The 26729-nt window shown below is 48.0% G+C and overlaps 1 protein-coding gene across 1 annotated transcript in view; it reads left to right on the top strand.

The window, feature by feature from the left end:
• The window catches only part of RASSF5 (Ras association domain family member 5), a 69112-nt gene that overhangs the window by 12026 nt on the left and 30357 nt on the right, over positions 1-26729 (top strand). The window contains exon 2 of the mRNA XM_077157614.1: positions 14264-14385. Within this exon, the coding sequence (XP_077013729.1) occupies positions 14264-14385 (122 nt within the window). The remainder of the gene's footprint in view (positions 1-14263; positions 14386-26729) is intronic.

A 26729-nucleotide genomic window follows, 5' to 3' on the forward strand; every position in this document is an offset into this window, starting at 1 on the left:
CGTAAATAGCCTAATATATACTGTGACCTTCACTGAGAGGTTGGTGGATACTAAGTCCCGCAATTTAAATGCTCACTATATGTTCATGAGCATTCTTGGCACCCCTCCACCCCACCCCACCCCGCCTTTAAGAATTATTCAACAGACCATTTCCTTACTCCTTTGCTATTCAGCCCAAGGAGTTATAGATTTAATAAAATCAATCAGGCCTGGAGTGGCAGCACTACAGTCAGGGCAAATATTGCACTGTAGTTACAATGTGCTCGTTTAACATGAGCTGATTGCTTGGAAGAGGAGGGCAGAAGACCGGCAGCTCAGAGATGGTGGAAGCAGTAGACGGCTCACTGGGGGCTTCCGGAACCTTTCATCTTGTTCCCAGGACTCGGCAAGCAGCCTGGCAGATGGCATTTAAGAAATGAGCTTGGAGCCAGGCAGACTTGAGTCTGTCCTGGAGGTACCACTTCCTGGTTGTAAGGCCTTTCTTGTATAGATTAACCTTTCTGTGTCTCAGTTTTTCCAAGTGTAAAATGGGACAAAAAAATCCCAGCCTCAAGCTGGTGTTATGTGGCTTCAACATGATAGCAGATGTTAGGCAGTTGATGCAATGCTGGACACCCAGCAAACCCTTCGTTGGGAGCTACCGTTATTTAGTGCTCTCAGAGAGGCCTCTACCAGCGGCCGTCAGCATGGCTGCCTGCTCCTCCGCTGCACCTGGGAGAAAGTGGGCTGCCTGCATCTCAGCGGAAGAGAGAGAATTTGAAGGTTGTCCGGGCAAAAGTGGAGGAGGGGCATCAAACATAGTCTCTGGAAAAATTCCTATCAAGGAGTGTACCACACTATATAATTAACAGGAAAACTAGATTAGCCCACGGGGCATCGTTAGGCACTAGGCAAGCGTGTTGCCAAGGAACAAGCCATATATCATTTTAAAAGGCTGCTGGGAGGTCAGTGGGAAACAGCCTGGATCTCTCCCCAAGTCTCTGGTGGTCCTGGCTACAGGGATGCAGCTGTAAAGAAGCCTTTGTGTGTCTCCTGCAGAGGGTCCTCAGACGTCATCTATTTGCTTTTCTTCTTGCTGCAAAAAGTCTGCTTTCACCCGAGTTGTTGATTGGCACGTTGAATGGCTGCAAGTGACAGCAAAGCAGGTGTGGAAAAAACAGTTGTGTGCCGCAGCCTGGGTGTCCTGTCTACTCCTGGCCTCCTGTGACCTTCTGGCACTCAGACTGGGCTTACCTGCACACACACACCTGTGCATACATTCATATCCGTACATTTGTATAAGCATCGCTTACCATCCTGCAGTCTGCATATACCCATGCAGGACTTCTTTCCACCCTCTTTGGCCATCCTTATCTGCGGGGTGTGTGGGACACTACCAAAAATATATTCAAGGTTAGCCAGAAGCTAGGCTGCCCTGTGCCTGTTCTTACAGGTGATGCCTGCCTTTAAAAGAAGCAGAAACAAAACCCCTTCAAACTGCTTTTTCCCTAGCTGCCCCTCACTATTAGGCCTATGCTATTTCTCTACCAGCTAGCTGGACTCCTCGTGTCCTCTCAGGGGCCCTGGGGATCAGCTGAGAGGAGCCAGAGCTCGGGATGGGGGCGAGGGGCCTGCTGCTTTGCATCTGTTACACCCAGAGCAGAGTGACACATGCCTAGAGGAGGGAGAGGCCCCTCCTCAGCTGGCCTGAAGCCGAAGAGGGCGTCTGGCAGACCAGCACTGGCTTTGGATACCATAGGCTTGTTGCTATTTGTTAAATTCCATTAAACCCAAAGTCTACAATGTCTATAAATATTTTTTCCTTTTCTTAAGGTGCTCTAGCAATAGGATATTTTTTTCCCTTGGGTGACAATCACAACAGGATATCTCTGTGTAGAATCGTATTTATAATCCTTCCTGTTATAAGAAGTTTCGAATATAACTGGCTGTCCTTTGGAACGGTACTTTGTCTGTATTAGGCTCTCAATAAATGTGTTCAATGAATGAATGGATAAATGCACAATTGAAAAGCTGGTTAGGAACTAGATAGACGTAGAAAGATCGGAGACAGAACTGTATAGAAAGGTTAGTGTGTCCTGATAGGGTATACATACTTGCATTGCCCGCATCCAAAAATTGTGCTGTGTCTTTGCACATCTCTCTGTACGGCCATGCCCTAAACACACTTGGAGCTTTTCAGATATGGTGTCTGGGTCCAAATGACAAATCTCATTTGCATGTGAGGCACGTGGTCCATTTGGCTTGCCCACTAGTGGGGACCCAGCCGCAGAAAATTTCCTTTTGCATTCTTCCAAAATCTATTACTTTTTACTATCATGAGCCAATGAGGAATTCTCAAAGGTGATCTGTGAGCTCTTTAAAGAGGGCCTGCAGCTCTGAGGGCCTGCAGACTCACCCACCTCTGTCCTCCTTGTCCACGTTTTCTTCTGGTTGTCATTGCCACCAAGAAGCCATCTTGAGTAAAGTCACAGTGCCACGGTATGAAAAGGTAAATAAAACAGAGGCGCATCTATTTAAGGCACTTACCATGTTGATAGGAAACATAATGCATAAAAATATATAAATATACTAGAACTAGAAGCCTAAAATAATGGAATTGTGACCCATACCAAACTTTGAAATCTGTTCTACAACTAATTGTTGTACTGTGCTTTGAAATTTATTGCTTTTTTGTATATATGTTATTTTTCACAAAAAAGAAAAATAATGAGATTGTGATGACAAAAAAAAATATTTATTCCTTCTAGCCTCCTATATTCTGGAGCAGCTAGAAGGAAAAATCTGAGATGATGGTATGGTAGCCCATGACAAGCTCTGGGATCTGTCCTGTAACTACTTGTTGAAAAGTGCTCTGAAAACCATTGTTTTTTTTTTTCTTTCTTTGCCTTGTATGTATGTTACATTATACAATTTTAAAAAGTTAAAAAAATAAAATTGGTAAGTTCTGCTAAAATATATATGTATATATATATACAAAAAATCCAGTCAACCTGTAGATTAATTAAAATCAAAAATAGTTTAGCTGGTGTAAAAAGATTGACTCCATTTAAAAGTAGAAGCAATTTTAGACAGCTGTGGGAATTATGGTTATGAGAGAATGTAAAGATTATAAATTTAGGAAGTATAAAATATACACATAATAAGAATGAGAAGAAAGCAAGAAAATTCAACTTTCCTACGTGGAGAATTCCTGATATTCTCACAAGCAGTGCGGACAACCAAAGCAATAGGCCGAGCCCTCAATCTTGGGGTTTGTTCACATGAAACTTAACCCCACAAAGGATAGATCAAGCCTACTTAAAACTAGTCCTAAGAGTCACCCCCAGAGAACCTCTTTTGTGGCTCAGATGTGGACTCTGTCTCTCTCATCCAACACGATAAACAAACTCACTGCCCTCCCCCTCTCTACATGGGACACGACTCCCAGGGGTATGAACCTTCTGGCAACGTGGAACAGAAATCCTAGAATGAGCTGGGACTTGGCACCAAGGGATTGAAAAACTTCTCAACCCAGAGGGGGAAGAGAGAAATGAGACAAAATAAAGTATCAATGGCTGAGAGATTTCAAACAGAGTCGAGAAGTTATCCTGGAGGTTATTCTTATGCATTGAGTAGATATCACCTTGTTATTCAAGATGTAATGGAGAGGCTGGAGGGAACTGCCTGAAAATGTAGAGCTGTGTTCCAGTAGCCATGTTTCTGAAGATGATTGTATAATGATATAGCTTTCGCAATGTGACTGTGTGATTGTGAAAACCTTGTGTCTGATGCTCCTTTTATGGTATGGACAGATGAGTAAAATATATGGATTAAAAATAAATAAATAATAGGGGGAACAAATGTTAAAATAAATTTGGTAGATTGAAATGATAGCGATCAATGAAAGGGAGTGATAAAGAGTATAGAAAAAAATAGGGGAAACAAAGGCTAAAATATATTGGGTAGATGGAAGTACTAGTAGTCAGTGAGAGGGAGGGGCAAGGGGTATGATATGTGTGAGTTTTTTTTCGTTTTTCTTTTTTATTTCTTTTTCTGAATTGATGCAATGTTCTAAAAAATGATCATGGTGATGGATATACAACTATGTGTTGATATTGTGAGTTACCGATTATATACCAAGAATGGAATGATCATATGGTAAGAATGTTTGTGTTTGTATGTTGTTATGTTTTAAAAAAAATTTTTAATTAAAAAATAAATAAAAGAATGAGGGGGAGGGTCAGAAGAGATGGGAAGGAAAGTTCTAGTATTATCCTAGCAGGGAGTCAATTAATACTCTAAAGTTGAAGCATGAATCCTTAAAAATGATTCAACCCTATTAAATTGGTTTATAATTCTAAATATATGCACATGTGTGAGTATAATAATTAAAAGTTCATGAAAAGCAGTAAAACAGTGCCCATTCCCATTGATAAGGTGTCCTGCAGGCCCTGTACTGGTAATAAGTTGACCAGGCGGGAAGGAGAACCCAGGACTCAGAAGCTATAAGCCATTCTGGGAAGGGAGCCCCGACCCTGTGAGGACAGGGTGGGCAAGTGCTTCAGGGGCAGTACCCCCGAGGAGGGAAGTGGCACCTAACAGGCCACGTGGAAAGAAGCTCCCCTGCCTCACCAGGTGCATGGCAGCCACTGCCTGACGCTGCCCTGGCTTCCTGCACCACCCGTCTGAACTTGTCAACTGTCCTGCCCTCCCTCCGCCTGCCCCTCCCATCGCCTCACCTGGCCCGGCCGCAGCCCCTAACTTTGTTGGTGCTTTCAGCCTAGGGATGTGTGATTGTGCTGGAGACAGCTGATGAAGGGGTCTGTCCAAGAGGCACACCCACCCACATGGGACAGGGCGGTGGCCTCTGCAGGCCAGCCCTGGAGCCCAGAGTTTGCCAGACCGACCCAGTGTGCTTGGGAAGAGATGGAGGGGACACATCCAGCCTGCCTGGAAATGTGACAAGAGGCCAGAGGCTTGGGGAATAAATAATTGATATGTTAGAGCCAGAGACCAAGGTCCCAAAGAGAATTTTAATATTGGCTTTGGTCTCTGAGTTGTTAACAACTGGGCAGGATTTTTGCCTTTCCCTCCTATACAAAAAAGGTCACTTTAAAATGCTCGTGTCAACCCCATCCAGCCCTGCCCTGCACAGAGCTGACCTGGTCGTTTAGGGAAGGTGTGAACACCAGGATCTTGGGTGGTCACCCGATGACCTCCTCATGTCCTTAGTTCAGCCAGGCTCGCAGCACCACCACCCCTTCCAGCACTTTCTCTGTGCAGCACGCCTGCTTCCTGGAGGCCGGCACATCGCAACCCTCTATTTTACATGGGAACCGAACATCTGGTCCAAACTAAATCATGTTCTGGCCCATCGCCTTTTGGCTTTTCCCACAAAGACAACAGCCCTTGCACGTCCAGTTGCCCACCTTGTCTGTCCGTGGGAGGAGGTAGCAATCTCTTACCTAAGAGACGGGCCTGGCCTCCAGGTCCCCCCTCTTCTAATGACATTGACCTGTCATTGGTGCCGTCCTGACTTGCTTTCACATCCCCCCTCCCTCCTTCTCCATACTTGTGTGAGTTGGAATGAGAGGGAGTAGTTCTGTGTCTCCAGGCCCTCTGGGCTTGGGTGGGGGGTACTGAGAGCCCTCGGGGGTGGCCTATCTTCTGAAACTCGGAACTACAGCATACAGTCTCAAGAGGGCTGGGTCAGGCTCTTTCCTGGAAACAGTGATGCAGATGCAGATATCCTGAGCTGGTTGCCGGACCCAGGAGAGTGGGGAGTTTCCATTCCCCTGCTGCCAGCCTCACTAGGAGAGTTTTGTCAGGAATATGAAAAATATAGAGATTGTGTTGATTTTGGCAATTGCTGCAGACCTCTAAGCTTTGCACGTCACAGTCTCTCCACCTTCTTACTCATCCGTGTGACCTATCTTCTCACCCTCTGCACTTCTCCTCTGAGCCCACCGAAGGCAGGGCCTTGGAGGGAGGTGGAGGCAGGGAGGCAGAACATAGATGAGCCAGCATTCGGCCCTAATGAACTGGCCAAGGATACACACATTGAGAGGTTTTTGGCTAGCATCGCAGGCTGAGTCAACAAAAGCTGTGTACCTAGACTCGGGGGTCCTGTGCCAGGCACTGTTGGATGCTTGCCATACATTCTCTCATTTTGACAACTCTAATGACAAGAAAGATGTTATTACCTCCGTTTTACAGATGAGGACACTGAGGCTAAATAAATTCCATATTTATCTGAGGTTAGATTGCCCAAGCATCTGGTCTGTGTGACGCGGGAGGCCAAATTCTTTCCGCTCTCCACTCCCGATTGTGTTCTTTCCCTCAGACCCTATCTCAGAGAGCTTGATCGTAATTGTTAAGGAGTGTGTTTCCAGGGACCACGCGGGCTGTCTGAAGCCCTCTGATTGACGGCTTCTCGGTGGGCGCCCTTGGTCCTGGGTCCATGAGGCGGCTGCTGCCAGAGCCCGCTGTGCGTTCTGGCTGTGAGCCTGCATCCTCAGCTCCTTGGGTGATGAGGCTGGTGGACGCCGTTGCAGGGTCGTGGGATGCAGCATTGCAGAGGCTGTGGCTCTCGGGGTGGAGGAAGCCAAGGACCATCCCCTGGTGCAGTGTGGCCTTGCCTGAAGAGCTGGCTTTCTGGTGAAGCCGACTCCCGGGCTCTAGGGCAAGGACCCTCCGACTGCTGCCGGGCTAGCTCAGAGTCTCCCAAAGACGATGGGTCCGTGAATGGAGAACCAATCCAGGGAGCAGGCAGACACTGTACACATGGGTTCAGCAGCCCCCAGGCCCCAGGAGCCTCCTGGGCTGAGTGTCTTGGCTTAGCTGGAAGGGGATCTGCGCACTGATCCTTCCCAGCTCCTCCAAGGAGGGAAGGGAGGCCTCGGGAGAGCTCTGCCAGCCCAGAGGAGAAAACCCCATATCCCCCACCCAGGCTCTTTCTGCTGTCTGCCACCCCACTTCTTTCCCCGAGGACGTTCATCCCTGGCCTCAAGTAACGCAGGGTAGGCAGAACCAGGACCGAGGGAGGTGACAGCTCGCAGGATGGGCTTCCCAGAAAGCAGGGCCACTGAGAAGCAGCCAGGCGCGAGGGGTTTCCACTCCCAGCCCTGCCACTCCCTGGATAAGACTGTCAAGGGTCACTTAACGTCACCGAGTCTCGATTTCCTCATCTCTAGAATCGGGGTGGAAGCCCTAATCTCAGAGCCCTAGTGCGGTTTACATGAAATCCCGTCTGTAAAGCACCTGGCACGCAGAAGGCGGTGACTGGTGGGACTTGCTGTCATCACAGTGTGGGAATCTGATTGTCCCTTCTTCCTTTTTTTGTGGCATTTTCCCCCGTTAACAAAGAATCTGTGTTTACTATAAAAATCTAAACAATTTAGAATGACAAAGAAAGGAAAACACTTGAAATCCCATCACTCGAAACAAGGAAGCATCTGACTGTCTGTGCAGACATCTCTCTGTGCATGATGTACATATGGGTATGTGTCAGTTTTTGCATAATTGGGATTGTACAACACAACCTTTTTCCATTCAGTGTTCTGCTGTGAACATCTTTTCAAGTTGATTGATATTAACCTATATCATCTTTTCTTTTTAACCTACATCATTTTTTTATGTTGGCCTTGTAGGACTCCGTTAATACATACCCTGATTTTAACTAGTCCCCTGTAGCTGACGGTGGGATATTTCTGGCATCTTGCTGTCATAGACAACTAGGTGATGAGCATTTTAGTGACGACATCTTCAGATACAAAAAAATATATACTCGGGATAAATTTCTAAAGGAAATTGGTGCTACCGAGGGTAAGACCCTTTTCATTTCCCCACATCCTCCGTGATACCGGGTATTATCAATTTCTTTTCAGAAGTGAGAGCAAGTTTTTAGAGGTTCAAATATCGGAGGGGGTCAGGAAGGGAAAGAGGAGAGAAGTCCCGGGGAGGGCAGCGGCGGCTGTCCGAGGTGGGGAGGGGTTACCTGGCTGCACAGACACCTGGCGCCTCTCCCCTGCACGGAGCTGAGACCTGGAGCTGCCCTTACATTGAACCGGGGACAGGGGCTCAATGAGAGGCCTGAGGAGGGGCAGGTCTTGCGTCGGGACCCAGCAGGGGCCTGGAGGACAGTCAGGGGATGCTGATGGGAGGGGCACAGACAGGCTCCGGGGATGAGACGCCTGATGCTGCATCCACTGCGAGGCTACGCTTGGATTTTAGTCAGGTAATAAGAATAGCTGATACCCACTCAACTATCTGTTTATATCAGGTGGTGTGTCAAATAATTTACACAATTATGTCATTTGAGTCTCTCAGAAACCGTGAGGCAGCTGCTGTTATCATCTCCATTTAACAAATGAGGAAACTGAGGCATGGAGGATTTAGGATGCTAGCGCAGGCCAGCATCACACTCTGGTCTCTCCACTTCAGCAGAAGGCTGGGTACCCTTCCTTCCTCTATTCACTCAACCAACTCATATTCACCCCCCCTCTGAATGGTCAGCAGGGAAAGGGTTTCCCAGAGCAACGCTCCTGGGGAAGGATGGGCTCAGAAGCTGCACCGTGCACAGTTCCAGGGATGGGGGGTTCGCAGAGGGAACTGCTGGGTCCATTGCAAGAAGGCCTGAGGCTTGAGGGGAAATCTTGGGGCTAGATGGGGAGAGGGGTTTTGCTGGCTGGGGGAGCAGGCAGGGACCGAGGCTGCAGCATGACGATGCAGTGGGGCTGCACCAGGGCCAGACAGGGTGTGGGGGCTGGTGGAGGAGCCCCCAGGCTGGTCTCACTGCCCCAGCCTCCATCTGTCAGCGGCTGTCCTGGGTGCAGCCAGGACCAAGACAGCCCCTACTCCCACTTTTTAAAAAATCCTTGTAACATTGAAGTTCCAGTGCATGTTATTTTTTTACTTGTCTGTAGTGCCTAAGGACAAGTTATTTTACAACTAAAAGCTATCTGAGTACTTGCTTTAGAAAAAAATAGGGGGGGGGAGGTTGATAAGGACTCTAGGTTATCCACCAGCAGCTCAGGGTGGGGGGAAGGGAGGAAGGAATTGCATGTAGGGTCATGGTGGGAGAGGAGGAGGAGGGATGGAACATAACTGGGGCTTCCAAGAGCCTGATCTTCCATGGGGTGCTTTGCCCCAAGAATCTCACTTAATCCCCATGGCAAACCTATGAACTGGCTATTGTTATTCCCATTTTATAACTGAAGAGTTTAAGGCTTAGATGTTGGAAATTACCCAGCATCTCAGAGCTGATGAGCAGGGACTGGAGCCAGCAGCAGAGGCGGGGGTAGGGGGTAGGGATTGCTCTGAGGTTGGCCTTCTCCAAGAAGGCTTGGGGTGCCCAGAGAATGGGTGCCGTGTGGGGGCTGGTGTCCTAGATTCGGAAGCTGTCCTGCTTCCCTTTGAGCCTCAGAGGCTGCTTTGGCCATGCAGGGGGAGTGGCCCTAAAGGAAGCTGGTGAGCTTGCTGCAAACCAGGCTTTCTATCCCTGTGCTACCCCTCCTCCACCTTTGCCCTTCTCCCCACCCTCCCTTAGCCTGGACCAGAGAGGCAGAGTTAAATGGACAGCTCTCTCCCTTATCTGGGGATCTTACATGCAACTACAGGGTGAAAGGGCCTTACGGATTTTTTAGTCAGTGGAATGCTTCTGGTTCAGAAAAATTAGCCACTCAGGTTATGCAGCCACCCGGCAATGTGTGTGTGTGTGTGTGTGTGTGTGTGTGTGTGTGTACATTTGCAACTGGGGTGCGGCAGGAACTAACTTTGGCAGCCCTGGGGATTAAGGGAAGTTTTGTAGCTTCTGCATTTTGGAAAAACATTCTCCTAGCACACGGAGTTCTACCTGTCAACTCCACGTCCTCTGGGCTGAAGTGGAGGAAAGAAAGTCCTCTCTGGGCGTAGGTTGCCCTGAGATGTCTTGGCCCTGACTTTCTTGTTCGTGGTGGTGACCTTGGGAGAGCCCTCCAGGTCTGTGAAGGCCAGGAGCAGGCCGGCAGAGGGAGGTGGGAGGCCCTGGCTTCAGCCCAGCATGCCCTACCCCCTACCCCTGCCCCAGCCAGCCCACTGCTGCTCTTTGGACAAGGTGCCCCTTAGAAACCTCCATCTGTTTGGGCCTCAGGGCTCTGTGCTCCTGATCTGGCCCAGGGTCTGATGCCGAGGCTGGATCCCAGGAGCCCCTCCATCCTGGCTCCCAGTTCCCTACTTGGGAGAGGCACACTGATTTTGGTTTGTCTCCACCACTGCTCCTTGCAACTGACCTCTTCTCTTTCCATAGGCCACCAAAACCTGGAAGCACATTTTTCCCTTCAAAAGATCCCCTGGAAATACCTGAAACGGTTGACCTCTAATCCAATAAACTTGTTTTTTGCTGATGCTTGTATAACTACATGGCTTTTATCGTGTGGCCGTGAGACTGTGAAAACCTTGCGACTGACCCTCCCTTTATCCAGGACATGGGCAGATGAGTAATAAAATAAAGACAAAAAATAAATAAATAATAGTGGGGGTGGGATGTTTTGAGTGTTCTTTTTTATTTTGTTTTATTATTATTTTTTGGAGTGATGAAAATGCCCTAAAATTCACTGTGGTGATGAATGCACAACCATATGATGATACTGCAAGCCCCTGATTTTATACTTTGGATAGAATGTATGGTGTTGAATATATGTCAGTAAGGTTGCATTAAAAACAGATTTTGTGGGAATGGAGCCTGGGGGTTATAGCTAGAAGGGAAAGATGGAGAGGGAAGAGAATAATTCTGTTTTATAGATAATACTAAGATCAAGAAATGACAGTTCTTCCCAAAGGACTATATTGAGGAATATCACTCTCCAACCTCTTTTTTTTTTTTCAGCATGGGCAGGCACTGGGACTCGAACCCGGGTCTCCGGCACAGTAGGCGAGAACTCTGCCACTGAGCCACCGTTGCCCGCCCATTCTCTAACCTTTTGCTACTTTCTGGTCCTATCTATTTTGTGATGTCAGACACCGCCCCCCCCCCCACCTACTCCTGGCCCCCGTGATGGGGGAATATGTGTTACCCAGAATTTGAGCCATTCTTTAAGGCTCTCCAGAGCCTCCCCTGACTGCTCTGGTGGCAGGTGTCTCTCTGTTGCCTGAACTAGCTTCCTGCACGTGTGCCAGGATTGGGCCCTGCTTTACGCTGTCTCATTCATTAGTTGTCTTTTCACGCGTCCTGCTGACTCAGCTAGCCTGAGTTCCATGGGGGTCCTGTCTTATTCACCTTCACCCTCAGGCTAGCCCAGGGCCCACTGAAGCCTGAGCTCAAGATGCAATTGATGCTGCTGCCGCGGGTGATGGCATTGGACATCCAGGGAAGGCTGAGCCCTTCCACGCGGCCGTGTGGCCCTGCTCAACCCAGGACCCTCTCTTTCCTCATCCAAACTGAGCACCAACTGAAGGCTGCAGAGGACGATGGGCTACTAAGAGCAAGGATTGGTTTGGCAGCATCCCGTGATGAGCTGCCTTGAGGAAAGGATCCTCCTGGGGGGTTAACCACTGGGTCCCAGTAGATCCCCTAGATCTCCCATTCAGGTCCCCTCAGACCTACAAGTGGCTGGCAGTGGCGGGTGGGGCTGGTTTGTGTGCTTGCAGAAGGGCTTGGGCACCGTGATCTCATCTCTGCTGGCTGAAAAGCCCTGGGCTTGGAATTTCCCATGGGCCAGGAAACATCAACATGTGCTTCAGTGGTTTTGTTACAATCCGTGATTATGTGGTCTGATGGAATCAAGGCAGCGGTGCTCAAACGTGCTTTTTAAAAATCCAGCAACTCTCCTCTCTGAGTCTTCTATCCCCTAGCTCTGCCCAGATCAGCATGAGGCCTATAAAAAGATCTTTCTGAGATTTGGATGCTGTTTTCATGGTGTGTGTTTGTGCGTGTGTGTGTTAGAAAGAGACAGAGCAGAAGTTAGACAAGGGAACTGAGAGATTTTCAGATGCACAAATGTAGGTAGACAGCTCGAGTCAACAGTTCAAGGAGCTAAAAGAGTAGAGGGGAAGTTTGCCCATTTGTGAGCTGGTGGCAGCCCTGGCTCCCCATGGGGTAGGGAGAGTTGCCAGTCCTTCCTCCTCTTCCTTGTACCCTGTCTTGGCATCCCCAGATCATTCTTTATCGCTCCGAACACAGCCAGAGTCTGCACAGGTGTGTCCCAGGGCTGGAGCCCGGGAACAATGCTGGGTTCTGTGGGCTCTGGCCCGGGGCTGCCTTATCAAAGCCCTGGCATTTCTGGGCACCGCGGGCAGGGTAAACTTGCCGTGCACATTTGTCTCTGACCTCCATGCTCACAGTGCTGCAATGGAGGTGGCCCTCGTGCTGGGCAGGAGATTGCCCCCGGGGGGTGGAGGGGCCCGAAACACACACAGGCACCTGCAGGGCAGGGCCCAGACCTCAGAGAATTGGCTCCACCCATGTCATCTTCTGGTGAGATGAGGGCCCTCTGCGGAGGAGAGAAGGGTGAGCTCTGAAGGCAGGGATGTTTGTGAGCCTCACTTTCAGGCCTGCAGGAGGTGGGCAGTAGAGCTTCTAAACCCCATCCCAGAAAGGTGGTTGTCCCAGCAGCGGGGGGAGGTCCCAGCGGAGGGGCTTGGGACCATTGGTGTAAGAACGTGGCAGGGACTTTGTGCACGTCCCCACATTTGTCAGCTGCCCCCTTGCAGACGTGGGTGGCAAAACCCTTGCAAGAAATGTGGCCCAAGGGTGTCAGGGAAGGGGAAGCTGAGGGAGGTTCTCATTCCTGAACCAGGTTTTGGGAGAAGAGGAGCCCTGACTCCCACCCCAAGATAGAGCATGTTCTAGCAGCGCTAAAAAGGAAAGCAAATGTGCTAGAGCTTGGGAGCTTGTTAGAAGGAAGTCTCTGGGAACGTGAATCCACAGCACCCAAAAGGCCACAGTGGTCCCCTAATCCCCAGGATACCCACGAAAGTCCTGGCTGTCATGTCCCCCACCAGAAAATGCGCCTGCCCCAGCCCGCCCCCATGCGCCTGGCTTCACAGTCAGGAAGGAAACCTTCTCAGCGAGCCCAGCACCCTTTCCTCAGTAGGGCACCTCCAGGATGGGTGAGCCTGGCTGACCAGTGGCTATGGGTGGGAACCACACCTCGCATCTGAGCATTTTGCCTGCAGATGAACTTGATTTCTTTTGCTACCACCCTGTTCTTCACTCCCACCCCACCACGCACAGACTCCCCTTGCCTGGCCTTGCCTCACTGTCTCCTTCTCTCTTTCTCTCTTTTTTTGGGGGGATGGGGGTGGGTGGTGCGGGGGTGGGGTGGGGAGGGGTGCATGGGCTGGGAATGGAAGCCAGGCCTCCCACCTAGCAGGCAGGCTTTCTACCACTGAACTACCCATGCACCCCTGTCTCCTGCTCTCTTGACTTCCTTTCCCTTCTATCAAGGAGGCTCTAGAGAAAGCCCTTGAGAAAGCTGGAGAACAGCAGCAGCCTTGGCTCTGCCACTGATGAGCTATGTGTCAATGGGCATCTCGGTTTACTTCTCTGGGCCTCAGTTTCCCCACCTGCAAGGTAGTTCCCAGTGTTCTTTCCAGCTCTTCTATTAAACTCTGCTTCCTTGGAAGGGGATGCTGTGTCTTTTGTCTTCCCTGAAGTCCTGATTTAGATGTTTCCTGAGGGCTCTATCTGCTGGGTTACGGTAACCATCCCCGCATTTCTAGGCTGGGCAGGGTTAGAGGGGAGCTGCAACCCTTCTGGATGACGATAATGTCCTTGTCTCCAGAGATGTCTTTCATTTTACAAGACATGTTCTCCCCTGTAACTATAGGCATCCTTGTGCAACAGGCATGGCAGACATTACCTAGATTTTACAGATTGGCAAAATGAGGCCCAGAAAAGTCAAATCCTTCCCCAGGGAGCCAAGGGACCCGGTGATTAGTCTAAATTAGTAGTAAGAGCACCAGTCTGTGCCCAGATGATCTGACCTTGAGAAAGTCACTAAATACCCTGAGTCCCAATTTCCTGTCCGTAAAGAGGCAATTGTAATTTGCAGGGGCATCCAGGTGAAAACAGTTTGCAGATGGGTGAAGCCCTTGTTAAGTTTCACTGCTCGTGGTAGCCCTGCACACGCCTCCTCACCTTGTGCTCTCTTAAAGACACATCCTGTCCCCCTCCCCACCCCTCCGTTTCTCTCCAGCCCTGCTCTCTCCTCCAGGAGCTACGCACAGGCTCCCAGGTTATTTCTCTGGGTGGAAGTGGATAGCAATCTGCCTGTCCCCTCACCCCCCTTTGGTTCCTTCCCTCCAGACTGCAAATTCACCTGCCACCCGGAGTGCCGCCACCTGATCCAGCTGGACTGCAGTCAGCAGGGAGGCCCGTCCCTGGACAGGCCCTCTCCAGAGAGCACCCTCACCCCCACCTTCGGCCAGGTAGGCAGCAAAGCGCACAGACCCGGGCGAGAACAGCTTCTGCAGGTGCCCTGGGCTCCACTTTCCCTCCTGGGAGCACCATGCCGCATGTGTACTGGAGGTCAGGGTCCCCTCAGGCAAAATGGGGTCTGCAGACACACCCCTTTCTGAAGGGACCGGAGGGGTGGACAGGGGCAGTGACATGGAGAAGTCTGTAGACACTGAGATGTCCCCGGAGAACTCTGATCTAGTGGTGGGAGTGTGGGGTGGGGTGCCCCAGAGAAGGCTCCTGGGATGCCTCAGCCTGGGTACTAGCTACAGTGGTGGGGACTAGCCTTGGGATGGTGGAAAGGAAGGGGCTGAGACTTTAAAAAAATACATTGTTACTGAGAAATATCCACAGAGTCCAACCATATTATAGAATCATTGGCTCACAATATCATCACATAGTTGTGTATTCTTCACCATGATCATTGTTGGAATATTTGCATCACTCCAGAAAAAGAAATAAAAAGAAAAAAAAAGAACTCATACATCCCATACCCCTTACCGCTCGCTCTCATTAACCCACAGTATTTCAATCTACCCAATTTTTACCCTTTATCTCTCCCTATTGTTTATTTTTTATCCTTATTTTTTGTTTTTGACTCATCTGTCCATGCCCTGGATAATGGAGCATTAGACACAAGGTTTTCACAATCATGCAGTCACATTGTAAAAGCTATATAGTTATACAGTCTTTAACAGTTTCAAGTACTTCCCTTCAGCCACTCCAATACACCATAAACTAAAAAGGGATGTCTATATAATGCATAGGAATAACCTCCAGGATAACCTCTGAACTCTGTTTGAAATCTCTCAGCCACTGAGACTTTTTTTGGTCTCATTTCTCTCTTCCCCCTTTTGGTCAAGAAGGCTTTCTCAATCCAATGATGTGGGGTCCCAGCTCATCCTGGGAGTCCTGTCCCACATTGCCAGGGAGAGTTACAACCTGGGAGTTATGTCCCGTGTACAGGGGAGGGCAGTGAGTTCACCTGCCAAATTGGCTTAGAGAGAGAGGCTACATCTGAGCAACAAAAGAGGCTCTCTGGAAGGTGACACTTAGACATAATTATCAGTAGGCTTATCCTTTGCAGGAATAAGCTTCATAGGGGCAAGCCCCAAGATTGAGGGCTTAGCCTATGGAATTTGTTGTTCCCACTGCTTGTGAGAATATCAGGAATCCCCCAGATGGGGAAGTTGAATATTTTCTCCATTCTCCCCAGCCCCCCAAGGGGACTTTGCAAATACTTTTTGTTTCACTGCTCAAAGTACTGTGAGATATATCGGGGCATCACACTAACCTGTGCAAACCAACAAGATCTCACGTCCTATCCAAGATTCCATGTAATTTTGATGTTTAAGTAAACTGATCTCACAAGTTAAATTAGATAATGTGCTACCCAAAATATAAATTTATTTACAAATAAATATCTTTCCCTTTGGTCTCACACAGAGGTTGAAGTTTGAAAATATGGACCATATCATCCTTTACCCTGTATTCTGATTTACCTTAGTCCTATCCAGATCAGCTTCATTCATATCTCTAGATGAAGTCTGATCACTTTTTCAGCTTTTTAAATAGTTGCTGAATAGGATAATGCTGACTTTCACAGCTTTAGAGTCTCAGATGTCACATAAATACCTGAAGTTTCAGGGAATGACCAGATTATATACAAATAGCTCAGTATCTCAGAATTTAGAAATATCAGTTACATCTCCTGAATACATGTGACTGCTGAAAGAGCTTACAATCTAGGACCCTTTACAATAGGCCCCAACCCGATAACCATGCTCTCGACTTCAGTTCTCTGAGTTTGTATACTATAGTTAATCCATATGAGTGAGGCATGATAATATTTGTCTTTTTGTTTTTTGACATTTTATTCAACATACTGTCCTTTAGGTTCATTCACCTAGTCGCATACCTCACAACTTCATTCCTTCTTGCAGCTTAGTAGTCTCTTGTGTATAAATACTACAGTTTCCCCTTCCATTTCTCAGTTGTACCCTTAGGCCACATTGCGAACACTGCCACCAAGAACACCAGTGTGCAAATGTCCATTCATGTCCCCACTTTCAGGGGCTGGGATTTCTTGAGCGCATTCATTCTTACTGCCCGTTTGCCAGCCAGGTCAGATCAACCTTCAGAGACGCCAGGCAAATGTTCCTTCCCTGTTCTAAAAAGCAGGAATTGATTCTCAAAGCAACTGGTCGGTTCTGGGTTTTGCCAAAGCAGTTGACCATAATATGTTTGAACTTTGATGTCTAGGATTTGGAACAGAGACATAGGAGGGCATTTACTGATTCTTGGATTGAACAAACACTTATGGAGCATTTACTATGTGCCAGGTAGTGGGGAGGAGGAGAGAGAATAAATGATACATCCCAGCTTCTTGTCCTCAATGCAGGGGAGACAGAATGTAATGAATTAGTATATACTGTGATGCATGTTGCAATAAAAGTACAAAGTGTTTTTGGGTACACAAGCATTTATTTCTGCTGGGAGAAATCAGGGAAGGCTTTACAGAGGAGGTGACATCTGAATGAAGTCTTAACATGTGAGTCAGAGGTTGCCTGTCAAGGAAGTAAGAAATGTTCTAGGACACCATTCATTTATTCATTTAAAAGTATGTTTTGAGAATTGACCATGTGCCAGGCCCAAATGGCACAGGAATGCCAGGAACTTAGTGACAATGAGAATAGTCATGGCCTCTGCCCTCTCTGTGTTTGTAGGGGAGTAGGAGAGTGAGATTTTAAACAAACAAATCCCTTGCTTATGAGGAAAAGGTCCAGGGCGCTGTGGAAGACAATAACCCAGGCCCTCGATGGGTGGTTTTTCCCGGAACAGAATAGCAGTGGGCACGTGGGCAGCGCCCAGTCTGCACAGTAGCCACTGGTGTGCCTTTTTCTGGCCATCAATGATGCTCCAATGTTTGCCCCGCCCATAGGTGCTCTGAGCGTCCCTGCTATTCCTCAGGTCCTTTTTTCCTCACCAGGACAACATTGTTAGAAAGCAAGCACAATGCATGGCTTTATAAGGTTGAGATTGAATTGATTCTAAAATAAATGCTTTAAAATATTGCACGTCCTCCACAGACTTTGGAATAGTAACTGTTTATGGTGTGGCCATAGGTAACCAGGCCTCTTGGGAAGGACATGTCCATAGCCAGAGCCTGTCTATCTGGGGTTGGGGGACAGGGAAAGGAAGGGAGACAAGTCTGACTCCCAAAGGACTGATGAGTGATGTCGTTTCTTCGAAGAGAAGTTATAGAGCACGTGATATATAAAAATTTCCTAAAAATCTTATTTAAACTCTTTTTCTTTCCCCATCCCCGCCCCTTGGGAGCTGCCAAGTCTCTCTCCTTTTCCTGCCCCCCCTAACCCTCCCCGTGTCCCCATCCTTAATCCCTGCTCCTCCTGCCTCTCCTCGCATCTCCTTTTGCATCTCCCCTTAGTCTTTTCTCGAGAGCGAGAGCAGCAGTTCTCAGTGCGGAGAGATTCCCTCCCTGACCCCCAAGGGACATTTTGCAATTTCTGGCGACATTTTTGGTTGTCACAATTGGACAGCTGCTCCTGGCGTCTAGCAGGGAGAGGCCAGGGATGCTGTTAAACAATCTACAGCGCACAGGACGGCCCCTGACCCTGCCTCCAACAAGGAATTATCTGACCTAGACTGTCAATAAGTGCCGAGGTTGAGAAACCCTCTCCTAGAGCAGTTCAGCCTGTGCCCGGGTGTGGTGGCCAAAGGCCCCCCGGACAGGGCCTGGGCTCGGCTGACTATGGTGTCTGATAGTCTGAATGTCAGCAGCAAATACTTGCGTCTGAGTATTTGGAAGCAGTGCAATCCCCTTCCCTCGGGTGGGAAACTCTGGCGTGCTCCGTGAGGGCTGTGTCTAGAACAGTCACCACTGATAGATCACTGAGGGAGGAGCCAAGAATCCCACGTGGGCGCTGAGCAGCCCCCAGCCGACAAACAGCCCGGAGCGGGGGTTGCTCCCCAGGCTGGCTGGGCCGGGCGGCTGTGTTTGCCTTGGACAGGCCTGGCTGCATGCTTCAGCGGAGCTGGGGCAGGACCTAGCCTTCTATCAATAAAACCCAGGCCCCGCTCCAGGCACACTACCTTTTCTAAAAAGCCTGTCTGTGCTGAATGCCACCTTGGCTTTTCTTTTAAAGATCAGGATGGTGCTTTCTTCCACCTTGACGTCACCACCTGGGCTGAGCTGGCCTAACGTGCGAGGGCATGTTTTCTTGGGTGTCCGGGTCGGAGCTCAGCTACTTTGAGCTCCACTGGCTGTTGGTTTGGTGGCTTTTCCCCTCTCTGCTCTTTAAGGAAAAGAAAATCTTTCACGATCCCTCCTTCCGGAGAGAACCACTATTAGTTAACATTTTTTTATATTTTCTTCCGGTACATTCATGCACTTCTCAAAGCGTGATTGAGATCATCCAGTGGGTAAATATTTGGCCTCAGCTTTTTAAAAACAACAGTGCCACAGTTCTGATCATCTTGCCTCTAGCATGTCAGAGGCAAGGCGGGGAGAAAGGAGTGTGGAGGGAGTGGGCAAGGACGCAGAGCCAGCTCCAGGCCCCCAATCTGTACGCGGGCAGAACCGGAAGGCAGCTGGTGCCTGCCTGTGCTGTTGTCAAGCCCAGAACCAGTGGTTCTGGGTTCTCTCCTTGGAGACCCCCCAAGGTCTGTGATATCTGGCTTTTCTCTGGCACCCCTTGCGAGGTCCAATAAATCTCCTTCAAATCCACTGCAGATCTCTTCTTCGGTTCAAGCCTACAAACTAGAGAATACCTTTCCACTAACGTTGGGGACTACAATAAATTGCCCCAAAGGCTGCAGTTTCTTTATTTTTCCCTCTGTTTGGGAGCATGACCCAAAGAATTTACACCTCAGTTGGTCTTAAAGCGTCCCTGTTATGCAACACCTGCGAGGAAAAAGCCCTCCGTGGCTCACCAGCGCCCTCAGGATGAACTGAGACCTCTGACAACTTTCCCTTTTGTGGCCGGCGGGGGAGCGGGACCCTGAGAGGGCAAGTGGCTGTCCACGGCTCCTGTGTCTCAGCATAACCTGCCGCAGCCCAGAGGAGTCGTGGGAACTCTGTCCTTCTGCCCAGGTGTGCCTATTTCCTTGGGTCATGGAATGCACAGATTACAAGAGAGAAACAGAAGCACTCTTCCTTCCCCTCAAATCAATCAAAGCCAGTACTTGAGCCCTCTCAATGTCCGACAGGTCCCCAGATCCCTTCCCCCAACCGGGGCCCCCATTCCCTGCTTCCCAAACCTTCTCAGGCACTTTCCACCCTTAGGATTCTTGCCATTATCCACGCTTCACCTGTGCTATTACTTACTTAATATTTCTCCTTAAAGAGACCCATTTTATTAAACTTTAATAAACTTTATTAAAGAAAGTAAAAATATCCTTGGATCTCCAGTTTGATGTACTTATGATTGTTTTTTCCTGACACACATTAGATTGCTACGTTTTGTTTTATTAGAGTACTTTGAGGTTTACAGAAAAAGCATGTAGAAAATACAGTTTCCATCTATCCGGTTCTCTCACACACACATTTTCCCTATTATTAACACTATGCATTACTTTGGTGCCTTTGTTACAATTGATGAAACAATATTATGATAATTGTACCATTAACTATAATCCAGTTTACATTAGGGCTCACTGTGGTCTACAGTCCTATGTTGTTGTTGTTTTTTAATTTTTATTCTATAACATATCTAGTAACCACATTCAAATATAAAATTCAGTGTTAGCCCCATTCACAATGTTGTGGCACCATCACCACCATCCGTTAACAAAACTTTCCCATGACCCCAAACAGAAATTCGGCCCCAATTAAACAAGAATGCCCCATTTCCCACCCCACCCTGACCCCTAGTACCAGTATTCTAGCTTCTGACTCTGTGACTTGCTTATTCTAATCATTTCTTATCGGTGAGATCATACAATATCTGTGCTTTTGTGTCTGGCTTGTTTCACTCAACATGATACCTTCAGGGTTCATCCATGTGTTGCATGGATCAGAACTTCATTCCTTTTTATGGCTGAACATCGTTCCATTGCGTGGCAACACCACATTGTGTTTATCCATCCGTGGGTTGATAAATACTTTGGTTGCTTCCATCTTTCAGCAATTGTGAATAATCTTTAAGACAAAAAAAATGTGTCTAAAAGCTGCCTAAAATTATTTCCACAAATATTTACGATTATGCTCTAAATCATTTCGCTGCCATCAGCAGGAAATGCTGCCTTCCAGAGGCCACTCTCCAGTTATTCAGTGCCTGGAATACCAAGGCATTGGGTCCAGTGAATGTCTAAGGGGCAGCACGAGCAGTGGAGAGGGCTCCAGGGAGCTGGGAAGGAAATGACAGCCATCCACACCAATACCAAGTCACTCTTCAGAAGAAGAGATGGCTCCTTATGCACTGCTAGGGAACAGTGCTATGTAAAAAAGAGGCACCTGATGGTACATAGAGTCCAGCCTATTTACACATATGCAGATGTATATGTATGTGTGCATGTGTGCATGTGTGTAAATGCAGAATGAGACCTTGGAAGATCCACAGAAACTGTTGGAAAAGATTTTGCTGGGGGAGGGGGTAAGAGTTGAGAAAATTTGCTTCCGTGCTGTTTGAATAACAAAAATGCTTTCCTATGCTTCCAATGTAACGTTTTTAAAAGACAATAATTGTTTTCAAAGAAAAGAAAGACCCAGGCCTGGGCGACTGAAGAGCTAGGTTCTAATCTGGATTGTGTAGATGGCACACTTGGGATATGACCCAGGTCGAGCCTCCTGATTCTCTGAGCCTCCAGTCCTCGTCTGTGAGTTGGGGCAGGGTGCAGGGTGGTGGCGACCTCAGATGGGAGGATGTGTGTGAAGGACGTGATGCCACGGGTAAGCAACGTGGGGTAACATTCCCTGGAGGGCCAGGTGTCTCCAGCAGCCTTAGTGGATTTTTGGTCATGTCACCCCATAATGGAAGCCCCCAATGGTTCCTTCTTGCCCTCTAGATAAAACCATAGCTGAATTAGTACACAAAACCCTTCAGGGTCTGCCTCTGCCAATTCTACAGACTCCCAGAAAGCTGGGTTACTGCACTGGATACAAAACAAGGACACTGCGACTCGGTGTTCTGGACAGGCATTTTTGCTCCAAGATGTAATGGTTATCTCGTCATAACATGGGGAAGATGCAGCAAGCAGAAGTTGTTGCTATACAGACGCCTTTCTGCCTACCCCACCTCTACCGCCCCCAATCCGCAGAGAGACACACCCGGCCACGGTCATTCCTGCACAGGGGCGTGTGGATTCACTTCCCTCAGCCCCTGCAGCATCTGAGCAGTGACTCCGCTGGCTTGGAGTTCGGAGTTTCCTGGCTCCCGGCGCTGCACTCCTTCCCACAGCTGCGCCACTGCCACTCTACCCAGGGGCTCCACTTTTCTAGAACCCTCGCCTGGGGCCAGCCCCGTCCGAGTCATCTGAAAGACGGCCACGTGCTGATCCCAGAACCACCACGTGGGGGAGCCAGGGAGGCACCGAGGAGCGCGCCTGAAAGGGGCGGGGCTGGGGAGACCGCGCTTCCGGGGAGATTGCGCGGGCTCTGGGCTTGCAGGGGTCCTGGATCTCCAATTATGTTTGCTAAATGTTTTTCGAATTGAATTGTTAATTAAGAACAACAGTGGCTAACATAGTTTGAGGCTTACCGTGTGTTCTGCCTACTTGTTTTCATGATTATTGATTGACAGAGGGATGTTGAAGTCTCCAACAATAACTGTGGATTTGGCTTTTTCCTCAAAGTTCCATCTTCACGTATTTTGAAGCCCATTATCAGGGGCGTGGGTATTTAGGAGTATGTCTTTTTGCTTCATTGACCCCTTTATCCTCATTATCCTTGGTAGTATTCTTTGCTCTGAAATCCATTTCTTTCTTTTTTTTTTTCTTCCCTGGTTTATTCTTTGAGTAAAATTTTTTATTGGAGAAGTCGTAGGTTAGAAAAAATAATGCAGAAAACACAGAGTCCCCATATATCCCACCCTCACACACACAGTTTTCCCTGTTATTAACATTTTGCATTACTGTGGTGCCTTCGTTAACAACTGATGAAACAATGTTATCCTAATTATGTTATTAACTATAACCTATTGTTTACAATAGGGTTCACTGTGCTGTACAGTCCTAGGTTGTTTTTTAAATTTATTCCAGTAACATGTGTACAACCCACAATTTCCACCTTTCAACCAAATTCAAATATATAATTGTTCCATTCACAATGTTGTGCCACCATCACCACAATCTATTAACAAAACTTTTCCATTACCCCAAACAGAAACTTTGTATCAATGAAGCAATAACTCCCCATTCCCTACACCCCAGCCCCTGGTAAACTGTATTCTAGTTTGTGGTTCTATGAATTTGCTTAGTCTACTTCATATCAGTGAGCTCATATGATAGGTGTTCTCTTGTGTCTGGCTTATCTCATTCAGCCCGATGGCTTTAAGGTTCATCTGCGTTGTTGCATACATCACAACTTCATTCCTTTTTACAGTTGAACAATATTGCCTTATATGGATATACCACGTTTGTTTATCCATTAATCTGTTAACTGATGGAATTTTCCATCTCTTGGCAATTGTGAATAATGCTGCTATGAACATCAGTGTGCAAATCATTTGAGTCTCTGCTTTCAATCCCCAACAGGAAGCACCTGAGATCCTGTCTCTGAGGCGGGACAGAGTGCAAGTACTTATTTCTCTAGAGATTCCTAAAGACTTGAAGATGTTTCTCTATGTTCTTTACAGCCCTACTCCTACTTCTACCCTAGAGGCGGTGGGCTGCCTGCGTCAGTCCAGAGAGTCTGCAGCAGCAACAAAGCCTTCCTTTCCATGTGTAGTTGCCTAGTGCAAGAGTTTTCCATGTCTTGCAGTGCTGACCACACTGCCCTGGCTATTGCAGGCATGGGTCTTACCTAGAGAGAGGCACTTGAGGGATAGCGTTGTTGAGTAGAAACATCTTTTGTACTTCTCTGGTCTCACTGATGGATGACAATTAGAAGCAGAATCCTTGCTATGAGCTCTTCAGGACCTTTGCTTTTTGGTGTGGGATTTCGGGGCACACCTTCACTGTATTTAAAGTGAGGTTGCTAACCTGGCAACCAAAAAGGAGAAGGTGCAGTCTGAGCTAGCACCCCTGAGAAAGTGAATCCTGTGTGAGTCTAACCTAAGTGGCGTGCAGTCCCTTATCTCTTACAACAGGAAGTCATTTGGGGAGAAATTGAGCTTTGTGCTCTATGCAGCCCAAGCAATGCCATGAAATGCTACTCTAGGGATGGAGGGTGGCATTCTTACCAGTCAACCCAGATGGGACATCTGGGAAAGCGTGCTTCTGAGAGTTCTGCAAAGGGTGGGACAGGTGTGGTCATTACTGGAATATGAGTCAGGAAGAGGGGAGGAAATAGAAGGAGGATTTTGGCAGGCAGATTAAACAACAGGAGCAAAAGCACAAGAGGACAGGTTGGCTTCTGGGAATGCAAATCGAATTTTGTACAACCGTACTGAGAGATGCTTGAGTGTGCCTGGCGATGGGTATAAAGTATCAGCTGGGCACATGTTTTGAAGGGCCTTAAAGGAACCTCTTGGGAATTTGGAATATTGTGTAGGTAACAGGGAGTCATTGGAGGAAGAATGACAACTGGAAAGGACAAATTTCAGGCATGTTTTGGGTTTGAAATCTGATTCTACCATTTACTTACTCTGTGATAGTGGGCTAATTAACCACTCAGCATCTCAGCTTATTCATCTATAAAATACCTTCTTGTGGAGTTATGAGGATGAAGTGAGAAAAGGAAATATATGAGAGCTTCTTTACTTTAGTGTAACTTCTTATTTAATGTCATTTTTTTTCCACACTAGCCCGTGTGTTATGAGAAGGCAGGGGCTAGGTCTTATTCAGGTCCAAATTCTGACACCCAGCCTACTGCCTGACATGTAAAAAGTGCTCGCTAAGTTTTTGTTCAATGAATAAATGAAAGAATAAGCAATTAGAGCTTGATACATAGTAATTATTCAGTAATTATTAGTTGAAACCTGCATAGTTTTCTTTTTGCATGTATGCGTGTGTGTGTGTGTGTGTGTGTGTGTGTGTGTGTATGTGTTTTAAGGCAGGGTCACATTTCATTCTTTTTCCATTTGAGTATCCTGTTATTGCAGAACCATTTGTTGAATTTTTTGTTTGGTTAGTTTCTTGTTTGTTTCTTTGCTTGTTTGTTTGTTTTGGGGGGAAGTGCATGGGCCGTGAATCAAACCCAGGTCTCCGCATGGCAGACGAGAATTCTACCACTGAACCACCCTCGTACCCACTGAACAGGTTTTATGATGGGGAATTCCCATGATCAGATCTTGGTCTTGGAAAGGTAACTTTAGAGCAAAGAGGAGAGCAGTTTAGGAGAGAAGGATGGAGACAAAGGGAAGAACTATTGGAAGGCTTTGCAGTAATCCAAGTTGGTGGCACTCATCAAGACTGGACAATACTAAAGGAGGAGGAGCAGGTGGGAAGTGAGGCAGGGTGTAGTGAGCTCAAGCGTGGACCAGTGGGTAGAACAGGGTACTCAGTGAGCTACTGCAGGTACCTACCTGGAGCTACCTGGGAGGGAGGGAATTGTGCCACACCAGTCCCTCGGGTAGAGTTGATGTTATTGGCATAAATAAGACCGTTTGCCCAAGGAGAGCAGGGGCACACAGAGTAAGAAGAGGAGACAATGGCTGAACCCTGGAAAATCCCAGCTAGCTAAAGGGAAGACACAGCGGTAGGCAAATCAAGAAAGTGGTCTCTAAGTTGTTTGTGAGGACCCCAGTTTCAGGGGGCATTATTAGGATGAAAGTAATCACAGGACGTAGACTGGGGGGCCATGGGGCGTGGTAAGACTTGGGCTCTGAAATTAGTCAAAACTAGGCTGATTCCAGTGCCACCATTGACTAGTGTGGATGACTATGTGTGAGTTATTTAACCTGTCTGAACCTCCTTTTCCTCTGTGAAATGGAGATGGTAACTGTAGCTTCCTCATTGGTTTGTTGTCATGATTAAACGAAAGGATGCACATAGTTGTTAGTATAGTGCTGATGTATGTTAGCTAATAATGATTTTTAAAGTGGGGCTTTTTTTGTTTGTTTGTTTGGGGGGGTGGGTTGCATCTCAACCTTGTCCGTAGCCTCTGAATATACTGGTAGGTCATAAGGTCTTGAATCTTTTCTCCAGCCTGCCATCCCTCAGCTGGGCAGATGACGTTCTAGAACTGCTCCAGATACCAGCAGGAGGTGGAGCTGAGAATAGAACACTGGCTCCTGCTTTCAGTCTTGTCGTCATCGCTTTTCTGGAGCATGCAGAACCACAGGGTGGATCTAAGAAGGGATCTGGCCACATGTCGGGCTCACACATGAGAGGAAGCTTAAAATAATGTCTTTCATCATCTGACACTCGGAGAAATGAAAGATGCCCATTCATCAAGTCAGTGGGGCTTTCCGAGACCCAGCACGGTGCCATGGATGCAAGGCTCCGGATGCTTTGGGTCCAGCCTCCTCTTCTGGGCCCAGGGAGAACAGCCGGTTCCCATCGTCTGTGTGGTCACCTCTAAGAGGCTTGAAAGGTATTGCTCAGGCTCTCCCAGGCCCCGTCCTCCTTCACCCAGGCTGAGTTCTCACTACTGTTGATTTTTCACAGGGAAGAGCTTCAGGCAGGGTCATTAGACCCTGATGGGGATCCAGTCTTCCTCTGTTTGGCATGGAGCAGCTTCCATTGGACTGTTCCTCCTGGAGGCTGGCCAGCTGGCTGTATTGTGTGTGACCTTTGCAGGTTCCTCCTAGACCTAGGGTCCTGCCAGCACAGTCTCTGTCTCCATGGCTTCTTCTGCTTGGCTTCCTTCCAAGCGTGAGGCCTAGATTCATCGACAGGTGGGACAGGGTGGGGGGAAGAGACCTTAATTATGGGTTGAGAGGCTTTGAAAGTAATGAGCTGTGATAGAACACAGCTTCCTCATCTGTAAAATGGGGATAATACCTGCACTTGAGATTATAGAGTAGCCTAAGGGAGATAATGGATGTTAAAAGAGCTTTGAAAAGCCCTCTTCAGATGTCAAGTTTTCCTATTCAGAATGGCATGGAACAGCACCCTAAAAAAGAACACGGTGTCACTTAGAACTTTTTCTAACCAGGTTTGGCATCTTCTGTGTTGCTCACAAGGAGAGACTCATGCTGACTCCTGGGGCCCTTTGGCCTGGTGTTGGAAATGGTTGTTATTAGCTGGGTTTTAT

This window comes from Tamandua tetradactyla, chromosome 4 (assembly GCF_023851605.1).
Source record: "Tamandua tetradactyla isolate mTamTet1 chromosome 4, mTamTet1.pri, whole genome shotgun sequence".
NCBI lineage: Eukaryota > Metazoa > Chordata > Mammalia > Pilosa > Myrmecophagidae > Tamandua > Tamandua tetradactyla.